The sequence below is a fragment of the Setaria italica genome, chromosome V (genome assembly GCF_000263155.2).
Source record: "Setaria italica strain Yugu1 chromosome V, Setaria_italica_v2.0, whole genome shotgun sequence".
Taxonomy (NCBI): domain Eukaryota; kingdom Viridiplantae; phylum Streptophyta; class Magnoliopsida; order Poales; family Poaceae; genus Setaria; species Setaria italica.
In genome coordinates this window covers 10,208,030-10,221,600 of record NC_028454.1, presented here as the reverse complement: position 1 = coordinate 10,221,600, position 13,571 = coordinate 10,208,030, and the positions used below count along the sequence as shown (strand labels likewise).

Sequence of the window (13,571 nt, the reverse complement as noted above, 5' to 3'; positions counted from 1 at the left end):
CATTTTGGATTTTAAACACGTACGGTATATGATACAAGGTGGTTTGCTCCATGGTAGCCTGGTGTAAGAGGCTGATGCTGCAAAGGGTGTTCTAGTATCACTCATTCAGGACATGGGAACAGTCACAGAAAACTTAGAAAAGACCTCCTAGTACAAACCGTGAAGAACATGCGGAACTATAGCTGGTGGGAAGGTTTCTCACCAGTGGGCTTAGCATGAGTGGGCTTCCACCACCACTGTCGCTTTGATTTTCAGCAGACAAAAAAAAATCCACAACGATGTTTTAGCACGTGGTTCTTACAATTGCGGATAAACTAAAAATAAAACATCCAAATTATTCACCAAAAGTATGACAAAAGTACAAATAACCTCTAAAGTATTTTTTTATTTAATTTAATCGCACAAGTATGTTAATTGGACCAAATTACCCCTTAAGAAGATTTGTCCTTCTTTTCCTCCCAGCACAAGTTAAATAATGCATAGTAATAGTAGACATCATAATATATATTAGAAGAATATGTTATAAATTTTTTGCCATCAGTAGGCTAGGACATCCGATAATAAATTAGTTGGTGGGATTTGTAATTGTAAAAAAAAATTATGACATTACAATTGTTGGCTTTATGGATGTGGACCTATGGATACACCCCTACTCAAAAGTAGGGACCCGGAGAAAAAAAAAACTCACTCCAACTTAACCCTACTCGAGTCTTGAATCCTTAGGGGGTGTTTGGGAGGGGGCTAAACTTTAGCCCCCTATTTTAGCTAGATTTTAGCCCCTTCCTCCCAAACAGGAGGGCTAAACACAGGGGGCTAAACTTTAACCCCCCATAATCCATTAGCCCCTCCAAGGGTGCTAAAATGGGCTAAAAGTGGTCCCCATAGACCAATTCCCCCCTACCCCCTCCCCTCTCTCTCCTCCGCGACGCCTCCGCTGGGCCCCGCCGCATCCGTCGCGCTGCTGCCGCATCCGCCCACCACCCGCGGGACCGCGCCGCCTCCGCCAACGCCTCGACAAGGGTCGCCGACTTGGCCGCCGCTACCGAGACCGTGGGACGGGTGATGCGGGACACCACGGCCTTGACCTCGAGTTGTTATTGTTGCCGCCGCCAACCCACAAGTCGAGCGGCTCCTGCGCGCCCAACCCCCGTGGCGGCGGCGGTGACAGGCGCGGCGGGTGCGGGAGCGAGACGGACACCTCCAGCCAGCCTCGCCCGACCCCACCTCCGCCCTGCCCCACAGCCTCCGCCAGCCCCGCGACCTCCGCTCCGGCGTCCAGCCGCGCTTCGAGGAGGAGCAGATGTTGCACCTGTCTGGTGGAAGAGGAAGGGAGGGGTAAAGGAGAGGAGGTAAACGAGGGCAAAAGAGTCTTTTAGCAACCAAAGTGCTAAAGTTTAGTTCTCCACCCAAACACCTCACAATACTAAAGTTTAGCACTCCATTTGAGAGGGCTAACCTCCTCCCAAACAGGACCTTAGAGTAGGGAGCCCTCACTTTCACCCTCCAGCCCCTACTACATGGCTTTGGCTGCGCCACCTGCGCCCTTTCTATTTTGATTTGAAATCTCTAAACTTTCTTCCAGGCTAATCTAGAACTTTGGTCTAAAACAATTTATACATGTCTATCAAAATCACTTCTCTGAACATTAAAGAACATACTTTTACGATTGCCTCCCAAACCTTCCATTGCGGAAACTAAACCTCCATTAATGACAACGTACTAATTCTCTTGGAGGTTCATAGCTATTGGACTGCTGGATTAGAATTAGTCAGATGCATGTTGCGGATTGACCTCAAGCTTGATGGACCTCCTGATATGATTCATATTCCTGATTTAGTGAGTTCTTAATACTGGTGTCTTAGCCGAGGCCATGACCGAACGCCCGGACCTCGAGACAGCAGCAGACGAGGGAGATGGGACGGAACGGCGGCCGCGGCGGAGATATGAGCCTGGAGGCGCGTCCGTGTCGACACCTCGAGACGAGCCGCGTGCGTCCTCGTCCCGCCTGGAGCCAAGCCGAGCGAGCGGCCCTATCAGCTGCTGGCCACGAGCGTCGTCGCATGCTGTTGGATCCCGAACCTGTACACGCGTCGGCCGTCTGGAGTAGGGCTGCACAGCAGATGTTTTACAGCCCTCCTGCAGATGTTTTACAGCCCTCCTGCACTGAATTTTTTTCCGTCTCCCACGGGTGCCTAGGCGCCTCCCTTTCCGTTGGGCAGTTTTTCTCCCGCGCATGCTCTGCCACGCCGGATTCACCACCGTCCCATGCTCCTCCACCGACGCCGGGGCCACTGTCAAGGTCGGCCGCGGGGCCCTTGCTCCTCCGCCGCCGCAAGGGCCGCCGTCGGGGTCGGCCGCGGGCCCCTGCTCCTCTGCGCCGCTGCCTGGGCCACCGTCGAGGACAGCCACGGCGCCCCCTCCCCTCCGCGCCGCCGCGCGGTTCAACGTCAGCACGGCGCCCCTGCTTCTCCCGCCGCCATGCGAGCTGGCCGGGCCGCTCGATCCGCCGGATCCAGCGCGGGGAGGAGGGCAGCGGCGCCGCCTATGGCCGAAGCACGGGCCGACCGTGCCAATCCCGCTCCTCCCCGCACGAATCGGCAGCGCCTGCTCGCCGGAGCCATCCTCGCGCACGAGGAGGCCGGCCTCCCGGTGACGCTCTGCTTCCGAGCTCCCATGGCAGCGTTGGCTCGAGGGAGCGAGCTGGGTTGGCGAAGTGGGGGCAAAGGGGCGAGGGTGTGGTGACGCTGGAGCTGGGGGATCCCGCCGCCGGGTGGAGGTGGGCTTTAGTGCCGCCGTCCGAGAAGAGAAAGAGAAGAGAGCTGCGGAGGGAGAGATGAGTGCGGGCCGGTGGTGAAGGAAGATAAGAAAATATTAAGTCACTGACATGTCATATGGGACATACTCTAGAATCAGAATAAAAACTACGTCTTCAAATGAGATGCAATGCACGAGTGAGGAGATGAAGTGATCGGGATGAGGAGGGGAGCGCCATGTGTATTCAGGAAACAAACAGATTTGTGCAACGCGCATGAGAGTGATGGAGCTAGTAGGGGACAAGGGAGAGGGTCCAATGCCCCCCTCCCCCTAATGGTCTGTGTATACTCTTTTTGTGCATGTTTGTGCTTAGTGATATGATTATATAAATGTGCTGTGGGAATCGCACTAAACCTATTTCCTGTTTGATCATCCAGATAGCACAACTCATTCATTAGCGTCCAAGAAAGATGGTCGGGTTGTCCTTGTACATCATGCATTCGTGTACGTGTCATGCTCTCTGAGTTATTTTTTTTTTGCAAATGTGATTTTAATTAATTTGGAATTGACAATATAGCTTTTATCAAAGTACTCGCATATGAAGCGTAACAAAAGGATTGACATGAGATGGTTGGAGGAAAAAGTTATGGAATATGTTATAACGTAGTAAACACGGTAAGATCAACTCTTATATTTTGAACACAGTAAGATCAACTCTTATATACGGATTTGATGATGTTTAAAGGACGGAGATAGTAGGATGAACAGGGGGCAATGGCCCCCTCATCCGTCATGCACACTCTTACACGCAGAGATTTCATGCCAAGAAGGATTAGCGGCAAGAAGCTCGTAATCTCGCACCAGGCAACACCGATGGCTGAAATGAGCGGGAAGAGTGTAAATGGACGGACAGTAATCTAAAGGCTTTCGATAGATAAAAAAAAATATCATGATGGAGCAATATGGTCCCTGGCTCTCTATCAAAGTATCAATCCCTGCGGCTCCATCACTAGACCTAGCAATCGAGCATTGATCTCGCACAGTAATAGAATACGTTTCCAACCTAGCTAAGCCATGTGGCACGGGACATGCTCGCGCGATCCATCAATAATATGGACACGCTAATGAAGTACTACTAGCAGTATGGACCGTGGCGATAGGGACAGCAGGTGAGGTGGCCTGGGCAGCCGGGAACGTCGCCCGACCTGACCTGGATGCAAGGTAGATGCCGTGGCACTCGAGAGAGCTCAGCCGGGGTCAGTGTCGTGACTCGTGAGGCGCTTCGCCGATCGAGCAGCTTGCAGCGCGCAGCGAGGCCGGCACGTGGTGGACGCCCGAGCCCGAGAGGCGATCGTCTCGACTGTCTCCGTCACGGCGTCGGCACGCCCGCAACCGAGGAGTCCACCGTCCAGGGCCACCGTTTCCTCGTTCTCGAAGCCGGGACCGAGGCGGATCAATTCCCTACAGCCACCGAGGAAGTCAAGCGCAGCAGGTGGCGTGCTTGGCCGGCGTCGGGGTCGCCAAAAAAGGGAGGGCGGAGGCTGCGAGCTCCGAGGCTATCTCAACTTGGCCTCGCGGAGCGTACGAGTTCGAAAACAAAAGATTTCCAGAAGAATTACAAGTAAGAAAACTCGGCTTGTTTATGGAAAGAAAAAGTAAAAAACCGGGGATTTAGGAGCACGCAAGGTGGACTTGATTAGTCCCACAGGTTGCGCTCGTCGCACGTCGGCCGCGATGGGTGATTGCCGACCTCTGATTGGTCAATGGAGTACCCATCACAGCTAGTTCTCCCGTTCTATTTTACTCGGGATCTGTGGCGCAGCGGAGACGACGCGTGCAGTGCCGCCGGCTGGATCTGGACGCGTCGCCCCTGCCCCTGCGGTCTAGCAGCCGTGCACAGATTTTCAGCGCCGGAGAATAACGCGAGACTGTCCTGCCCCTCATCCCATCATCCCCATCTGGCCGCCTCCGCGTCCGCCGCGTCTCGCTGCCGCGGTGCCGCGCACCACTCCTCCCTCCCTCGATCCACCACCATTTTTATAATCTCGCTTGATCGGATCGGATCGGCTTCCCGGCCGGCCCTTTCCTTTCCCCGCCTCGCTTTCCTTTTTTCTTTCCATCCACTACCCCGCGTCTCCCTCCCGATCCTCAACAGCCTCTCGCCATCGCCATCGTCACGACGGCCACGCTGCCCGCCCGGAACGGAACCGGTAAGCCCTCCCTTAACCCTCGCGCTATCCTCTGCTTAGTAAGCAGAGCTCTGCAGCTTCGCTCAGATCCGGCAGCCCCCGTTCCCCCATTTTTCGGCGCGGTTCCTCCGTGTACTGTTCCTGCTCTGGTCTCGGCCGGGCAAGGCGGGAGCAGCCGTTGCCCGGTGCCGTCTTTTATCTCCGTTTCCTTCGCTCGCCGCCGGGGCGGGGCTGGATTGATCTGTGCGCTAGTTGCTGCCGGCTTTTTGTCCCTAGTGGTCTAGTCCTCTCGCTTACGCTCCTGTGTGGGAGTGTGCGTTGTTGCTGCGCAGGCGACTGGTGTTAGGCGGACCGCTTGGAGGGAGCCATGGCTCAGATCTTGCTCCACGGCACGCTCCACGCCACCATCTTCGAGGCCCAGGAGCTCTCCAACCCGCACCGCGCATCCGGCGGCGCCCCCAAGTTCATCCGCAAGGTACTCCTCTCCCCTTCTCCCTTGCGGTCTCGAGCAGCCTCTTCTTCCATGCCCAACTTGGCCTTCAGTAACGCGAGATGAGTGATGTGATTAGCGGTAAACGAATAATTGATAATGATTTGTCTTTATATACCGTCGATCACTTCATGATTAGCTGCCAGATTACTGTATTAATTTTGCCCAAGCTCATATCCACGCATGCCTCTTGTACGTCATCTGATAAATATATCTCTTGCTCTAACACGCCATGCTCAATTGATCAGCTTGTGGAGGGGATCGAGGACACGGTGGGTGTCGGCAAAGGCACCACCAAGATATATGCCACCATTGATCTGGAGAAGACCCGGGTCGGGCGTACCCGGATGATCAGCAACGAGCCCGCCAACCCTCGCTGGTACGAGTCGTTCCACATCTACTGCGCCCACCTCGCTGCCGATGTCATCTTCACCGTCAAGATCGACAACCCCATTGGGGCCACGCTGATTGGGAGGGCTCACCTGCCTGTCCAGGACCTCCTCGATGGTAAGGAGATTGACAAGTGGCTTGAAATCTGTGATGAAGGCGGTGAGCCTATTGGTGACAGCAAGATCCATGTGAAGCTTCAGTACTTTGATGTTTCCAAGGACCGCAATTGGGCAAGAGGTGTGAGGAGCACAAAGTATCCTGGTGTTCCTTACACTTTTTTCTCGCAGAGGCAGGGATGTAAGGTTACTCTGTACCAAGATGCTCATGTCCCAGACAACTTTATTCCCAAGATCCCGCTTGCTGATGGCAACTATGAGCCACACAGATGCTGGGAGGATATCTTTGATGCCATAAGCAATGCCCAGCATTTGATTTACATCACTGGCTGGTCTGTGTACACTGAGATCACCTTGGTTAGGGACACCAACAGGCCGGAACCTGGAGGTGATGTTACTCTTGGGGAGTTGCTCAAGAGGAAGGCCAGTGAAGGTGTCCGGGTCCTCATGCTAGTGTGGGATGATAGGACTTCAGTTGGCTTGCTGAAGAAAGATGGCCTGATGGCTACCCATGATGAGGAGACTGCAAATTACTTCCATGGCTCGGACGTCAACTGTGTTCTGTGCCCTCGCAACCCTGATGATTCTGGCAGCTTTGTTCAGGATCTCCAGATAGCAGCTATGTTCACGCACCATCAGAAGATAGTAGTTGTTGACCATGAGATGCCAAACCAGGGCTCCCAGCAAAGGAGGATTGTCAGCTTCGTTGGTGGTATTGACCTTTGTGATGGAAGATATGATACCCAGTATCACTCCTTGTTTAGGACACTTGACACAGTCCATCATGATGACTTCCACCAGCCAAACTTTGGGGGTTCATCGGTCAATAAAGGTGGTCCAAGGGAGCCGTGGCATGATATTCATTCACGGCTGGAAGGGCCAATTGCTTGGGATGTTCTTTACAACTTTGAGCAGAGGTGGACGAAGCAGGGTGGTAAGAACCTCCTTGTACGTCTCAGGGATCTTTCTGACATTATTATTCCCCCTTCTCCTGTGATGTTCCCGGAGGACAGAGAAACATGGAATGTCCAGCTCTTCAGATCCATTGATGGTGGTGCTGCTTTTGGCTTCCCTGAGACTCCAGAGGAAGCTGCTAGAGCTGGGCTTGTGAGTGGAAAGGATCAAATCATCGACAAGAGTATCCAGGATGCATACATACATGCCATCCGGAGGGCTAAGAACTTCATCTACATTGAAAACCAGTACTTCCTTGGAAGTTCATATTGCTGGAAGCCTGAAGGCATCAAGCCGGAAGAGATTGGTGCTCTCCACTTGATTCCGAAGGAGCTTTCCTTGAAGATTGTCAGCAAGATTGAAGCTGGGGAACGATTTACTGTTTATGTTGTGGTGCCAATGTGGCCTGAGGGTGTTCCAGAGAGTGCTTCCGTTCAGGCAATTCTTGACTGGCAAAGGAGAACAATGGAGATGATGTACACTGACATCACACAAGCTCTCCGGGCCAAGGAAATAGAAGCAAACCCCAAGGATTACCTCACTTTCTTCTGCCTAGGTAACCGTGAGGTGAAGCAGGAGGGGGAGTACGAACCTGGGGAACAGCCAGAGCCTGATACTGATTACAGCCGGGCTCAGGAGGCTAGGAGGTTCATGATCTATGTTCACACCAAAATGATGATAGGTACCGAGTCGATTCTACTTTATCCCTGCATTACACTAGATGTCAGTATCTAGATTTTTAATACACTATACAACTTTTGTTTATCAAGATTCAAGAGCATGTTTTATGTTGTTATGAATCATACATTTCTGTCGTACATATGTTTGGAGCAGTATGTTTTCCTTTTGTTAAAGTAGAACTATAATGGAGATAAACTAAAGCCAACAAATATCTCAAGAATGAAATGTCCTATGCACCAATTGTTCTATTTTCTTCAAAGATTTCACACTTTTTCTTGATTGTTCGAAGATATTCAAGGTATATAGTCAGCTACTCTTCATAGCAAAGTAGTGAACAATTGAATTCCTGCTTATACGTTCTTGCTTGGCTTGAAATGTGTCCAGTTATTGAACCATAACAATCTCTCTTCTTTGGTTCCAGTTGACGACGAGTACATCATCATCGGTTCTGCCAACATCAACCAGAGGTCCATGGATGGCGCCAGGGACTCTGAGATTGCCATGGGCGCGTACCAGCCGTACCACCTGGCGACCAGGCAGCCTGCACGTGGCCAGATCCACGGCTTCCGGATGGCGCTGTGGTACGAGCACCTGGGCATGTTGGATGACGTGTTCCAACACCCGGAGAGCATGGAGTGCGTGCAGAAGGTGAACAAGATTGCCGAGAAGTACTGGGACCTGTACTCGAGTGACGACCTGGAGCAGGACCTCCCAGGGCACCTCCTCAGCTACCCCATGGGCGTTGACTCTGAGGGCAATGTCACCGAGCTGCCGGGAATGGAGTTCTTCCCCGACACCCGTGCCCGCATCCTCGGCACCAAGTCGGATTACCTCCCACCCATCCTCACCACATAGAGGGCAGACTGCAGGCACCGTCATGGCTTCTCCTGTCTGGCCTCAGCTTGGTGTCTTTGTGTTTGTTTCAGACACTGAAGGTTCAGATAGTAGTGTTGTTGTAGCTACGAATGATAATAAGTGCATTGTGCATGATTGGGACGATAGGAGGAAGAGCTGCTTATTACTAATACTGCGTACAGATTGTGCTGTGTCCCTGTCTGGTGTAGCTTTGTGTGGCTTGCTGCGTTGCAGTGCCGTTTGTAAGATGAGATTCCAGCAGTTCTACACGATTGCTTGTTCAGCTGTTTGGGCTGCTCAACGTTGAATTGGTGATGTGATGCTACCACCATCTGGATAATCTTGCTCATTTATAGTGATCTACGCTCTTGTTGATACAGTGCACATCTATCATTCTGCTCTGCATCGACGACCCATACAGTTGAATATCTTTCGTTAACATCCCTTCACTCCTTGTGTCATCTGAAGCAGAAGAGCTGCTCATCTTCTAGTTTTAATCTCCAGGCTGACAGAGCAAAGATAATGTGTGGTGATTATGTACTGTGAAGCAGAAGAGCTATTGTTTAGTGCTGGACTTGGCCATTTTCTAGTTGCTAACGTGAGGAGTCATCATGTAATCTAAGTATGGTCTACTCCAATATTCTGTACCAGATAATGGTTGCAGAGGTATCGCCAATTCTTGAGGTGCTGTTGAAGTCTTGTTACTTGTATTGACAGATTCGTATGCTTGACCGGTTGAGCCGTGAGGTAGTCACGCATGAGCAGAATCTCGTGCTGTTTGCACGTGAAAATTTGGTTGTGGCAGCTTCGGATCAGGCACGTGTTTGGCAAATAAAGTTGACATTTGTTCGGTTCTTCCTAGTGCTGAGCCTGATCAAGCACTAGAAAATACTAGCGCGATCAATACGTGGATAGCTTTTAGTAACTTACAATCCTTTTACATTTCATGACATTATAGGAAGGTCATCATGTCAATGATTATGCCACTGTAATTGCAGTATTGAAGTCATTTAGCATAGCCCATATATAGTATGACCCAAATCAGCAAACCAATGCAGGTCTGGTCAGGCTCTACCACTATATAAGTATATATGTGTGTACGAATGAGCAAGCAATTCCTCCTCACGGCTCACATCCAACCCGATTCTCTCCTTATCGTTCACATAGTCCAATTCCAAGCATCCAGCAGTATGAGGGGAAATATCATGATGATCATGTTCTTGTTTGCTATGCTTATTGGACCCTTAGCATTCCCTGTACACTGTGAGTATATCTGATCGTTGTTGTTATTGTTGCTGTCATAAGGATTGTTAATTAAGATAAAAAAAATATTGTAGGTCGTCATCAACTGATGGATGCCAATAGTTCTATCGATATTACTGCCAACTCCTCATCATATGAGAGAAAGATTACCTTGAATTTTTGCATCAGTTCCTGGTGCAGATTCTTCAATAAGGAAGGGACCTCTTGCTACTGTTGTCCGGACGATTCTCGAAAAGAGAACTGCCACCTGACGATAGAAGAGTGCCGGGCCAATTGTGCCTCTTGCAACTCAAAATGCCTACCGTAGCCACGTGATGCAAAGTCAATGCTCTCAAATACTTACCGTAATCACCTCTTTAATTGTAATGCAAAGTCATCTTTTTAGAAGCAACCTTAAACAATTTTCCTATTTTTCTTAATTTCGCTTCGCTGTGCGAGGGGTGCATATGCTCCCACCAATTGATGTACTTCAACATTTTACATGTTGCCGTTTATAAAGCACACTCTCCAAATGCTTATCAAAGGCTAAACTTGTAAAACTTTTTCTTGAACATACAGGCCGTTTGGCGGCGCTTCTTGTGGCTGCCGCTGCTGCAGCGCAGCTGTAGCTGCTGCTTCCGGCGGTTTTGCACTTGCTAACGGCCGTTTGGCCCACTGGAACCTAAACGTTACTTAGTCCCTGTTACAAAAATAATTTATACAGCAAACAATTTAGCAAGTCTCATTTGCCTATTCTTTTTTATAAAATGAAACTATTATAAGGTGTGGGACTACAAATCATAAGGGAATTGTTGATACTTAAAAAATATAAGGTTGTTAAAAATACAGAAAATAAATTGTTTCTGTACCGATGGGAGCGAGGGAGCGGTGACAGCTTATCCTTAGCAATTTTCGGTGTGGTTTCCCTACGGATGCGCTGCTATGTTCGAAAATAAAATTTGTAGCGGTAAATGGAACTACACCATTTAAATTGTGTCCGGCAAACATAACCAACACACTCGAGGGTACGAACGTACACACAAACTATTACAATTTCGTACATACAAATTACAACATGAACGTACACAACATACATCCCGCGTTTACATCAACGAGATTCCCGCCGCAATTCAATCTCGGACACTGGCCATATCAGGAGTAGCATTAGCTGCCACCCATTCGGACACCCCATAGTCCGGTTCTCGCGCCCTGGACGAACCTGCAGTACTTTCATTGGCAAGGTCCAGCAAATAATTATGCAGTGCAAAACAAGCAATAACAAGCTTCGTTTGCCGTTCTCTTGAATATAGTGGAACTTCCCGCAGAATGTGCCACCTCGATTTCAGGACACCAAATGCGCGTTCCATCACATTGCGAAGACTGGAATGGTGAAAATTGAATTTCTCCTCCAATGTGTCCGCCGCCCTTCTGCTAAACTCCTCCAGGTGATACCTGGTATTTCTATACGGCCCCAGATACCCTTCGCGAACTGCGCAGCCCGAGTCGACCAAATAATAGCGGCCTACAGATAATCACAAAAATTCAACATTAGTGCACCACATTTTCCAAGTCCAGCTTCATGTGCACACTTAGAAGTCCCATACCTGCAGGTGGATGTGGGTAGGTCCTTGCCGACATACAGTCACGCAAAATCGCCATGTCGTGACACGAGCCTGCCATCCCAGCTCCTACGTACGTGAAGCGCATGTCCATATCGCATATGGCTAACACGTTGAAGCTCGTCCATCCTTTTCTGTTTAGGAAATCCACACGGGACTCACGCCCGACCAGTACTGGAATGTGCGTACCGTCTAGAGCACCTATGCACCCATCAAAGAACGGTGCATATTGGGTCAGCTTGTGATTGATCTTAGAGTACGCGGGATCCTTTGGAGCGATGACTTTCTGGGCAAACGAATACATTACATTTGCCACATGCGCCATCTTCCTACTAACTGTGTCCAAACTCCGGTCAAATCTTTCTCTAATTTGACGGCAAGCCTGCTGTGTCGCACACGCCCACACGAACATAGCTAAAGCCTCAACAGATTCTACCCCTTGCGACGTTTTCAACCCATGATTGCTAACCAACATGTCATGCAACCGAAGGAACGTGTCGGGATACATACGAAAATTATCGAAGCACCGCCTCCTGTCCCGGAGGTTCAGCTCAACCCATTGCCGACCCGTCAGGCGTGGCAGCTCAACTGGCGGGTTCCGTCTAGCACGATGAATGCTGCGAAGCTCCGCATATGCGGCTGCAGCTCCTCCTAAACATTTCATATCGAACACAGAGCTGCTGTCACTGCCGGTGTCACTGTTTTGTTCCTCTGCACTACTCATACTTGAAGTACCTGTCCAAAAGGAAAACACAACAAATAAGAGAAGGTGAACAACGTTCTGTATACTGAGAGTAGGTACAAATAGTTTGCATCCAAATTGAACGTAATTTAACTTGAAAGTAACTTACCTACAAAACTTATACGTACAACTGAACAGATAGAACTAACTAATATATGTGCCCTCTTAACAGTTTGTGTGTCATTATACGAACGGCACACGAATAACAGACATCACTAATAGATAGTGTAATGATAGGAACGTCACACAACAAACAGATATCAGAAACTTATAGGAATTTATCTACCACTAAAAAAACAGAGTGCAGCGATCAGTAATATAGAAATGTTCAACAATCAGTAACATAGAAAGGTTCAACGATCACTACTAGTTACAGAAGCTAACAATAATGTTCAACACAAGTGCAACTAAGCAATTTTCCAAACTCTCAGATACACATCCCTACAATAAACAAGCATGGCACAATCACTTCTTGTTGGTCATGTCCCAGTAGAATTTCATCCAGCTCATTCGGCCCTCTTTTGTGCCCAACCCCATGAACGTCGACCGACACTCCGCGCTCTTAGTACACAAAAACATAGCCTGGTTGTGAAGCTCCGACCCCTCCTCCATACCATCTTCTTTTAGGATCTCAATACAACACATCATTTGATCATGGGTACGGTCTGCACGTAGCAGGCTCCTCTTGGCTACACTCTCAGATAGTTCCCTAATGTATTGCTCCAAGTTCTCACTTCTTTTTTTGGTGGGACTGTCCACAGAGAATTCTAGGACCGGCCTTTTCGACATGGCACGAGCACTACTAGCAGGGGGGGTTCTGCTCCAAGTCCACTGCATTGCCCTCAGTCCCCATGCTAGGTGTCGCCTCATGAATACCTCCGGCCGTCAGCAAGGTGCCCCTGTCTTGGGGTTCGTGGCCAAACAACTCAAATAACTCGTTGAGGAAAGGTGGAGGCTTCACATAACTCGACTGGGACCTCGCCTGGGTGTCCTGCAATGTTTGAGTGAAAGTAAATTATCAGCATCACAAACAGAACAGTACAAATAAGATGCCGAGTAACTTAGGGCCGTGGCAAAGGCCGTACCTGTTGGTCCTGCTCCCAATACGTGGCATCAGCAGACACACCACCAGTTTGTGTGTAGCACCCTAAACCAGATTTGTTTTGCAAGGCCCGCCAGCCGAGGAATTGCCTCCTCAAGTTGTTGAGCTTGTTCTGCAGCTGCTTGCTGCCCAATTGCAACCCAGTTTGTGCCCTGAAGCTGGAGTATACATTCCTCCATCCCAACTTAGTGAGGTATCTGTCGCTCCAGTTGAGCTGGTTCTTCTGTTCAATGCACAAGTCCAGCAAAGTTTTTGTCGTGCCCTCATCCCAGCTGGCACGGTTATTCATCTGAGCACACAGGAGCTGCAATTATATGGCACCGAGCTATGGACAACTAGGAGCTACGTACACAACTAAGCAATGTAAAATAAATAAATTGTTACTTGCCTTAGCAGGTGCTTTGGGGCGTTTGTGGCGGAAATTGTACGGCACACGG

General features: G+C 49.8%; 3 protein-coding genes across 4 annotated transcripts; 2 read left to right on the top strand and 1 right to left on the bottom strand.

Moving 5' to 3' along the window:
• Window positions 1–2,233: 2,233 nt before the first annotated feature.
• LOC101783947 (formin-like protein 16) lies at window positions 2,234–2,653 on the top strand. Its single transcript, XM_004971653.1, has one exon. The coding sequence runs from the start codon at window positions 2,234–2,236 to the stop codon at window positions 2,651–2,653; it is 420 nt and encodes a 139-aa protein (XP_004971710.1).
• Window positions 2,654–4,824: 2,171 nt separating this feature from the next.
• On the top strand, window positions 4,825–8,788 carry LOC101771638 (phospholipase D alpha 1-like). 2 transcript variants are annotated; one of them, NM_001280835.1, is given in 4 exon segments: window positions 4,825–4,964; window positions 5,276–5,418; window positions 5,682–7,575; window positions 7,996–8,723. In NM_001280835.1, coding segments are annotated over 3 exon segments (2,436 nt in total). In that variant the 5' UTR covers window positions 4,825–4,964; window positions 5,276–5,310; the 3' UTR covers window positions 8,430–8,723.
• A 4,046-nt stretch (window positions 8,789–12,834) lies between these two features.
• Window positions 12,835–13,423, bottom strand: LOC106804329 (L10-interacting MYB domain-containing protein-like). Its single transcript, XM_014805189.1, has 2 exons — window positions 13,118–13,423; window positions 12,835–13,023 (listed from the first exon to the last, which is right to left on the bottom strand). The coding sequence occupies exons 1-2, from the start codon at window positions 13,421–13,423 to the stop codon at window positions 12,835–12,837; spliced, it is 495 nt and encodes a 164-aa protein (XP_014660675.1).
• Window positions 13,424–13,571: the final 148 nt, after the last annotated feature.

Coding starts and splice junctions, on each gene's coding strand:
- LOC106804329 (XM_014805189.1), bottom strand. CDS start 13,423: ATGAATAACCGTGCCAGCTGGGATGAGGGCACGACAAAAACTTTGCTG. Junction 13,024..13,117: donor ATTGGGAGCAGGACCAACAG/GTACGGCCTTTG, acceptor CAAACATTGCAG/GACACCCAGGCGAGGTCCCA.
- LOC101783947 (XM_004971653.1), top strand. CDS start 2,234: ATGCTCTGCCACGCCGGATTCACCACCGTCCCATGCTCCTCCACCGAC.
- LOC101771638 (XM_012845716.2), top strand. CDS start 5,311: ATGGCTCAGATCTTGCTCCACGGCACGCTCCACGCCACCATCTTCGAG. Junction 5,419..5,681: donor CCCCCAAGTTCATCCGCAAG/GTACTCCTCTCC, acceptor TCAATTGATCAG/CTTGTGGAGGGGATCGAGGA. Junction 7,576..7,995: donor TCACACCAAAATGATGATAG/GTACCGAGTCGA, acceptor CTTTGGTTCCAG/TTGACGACGAGTACATCATC.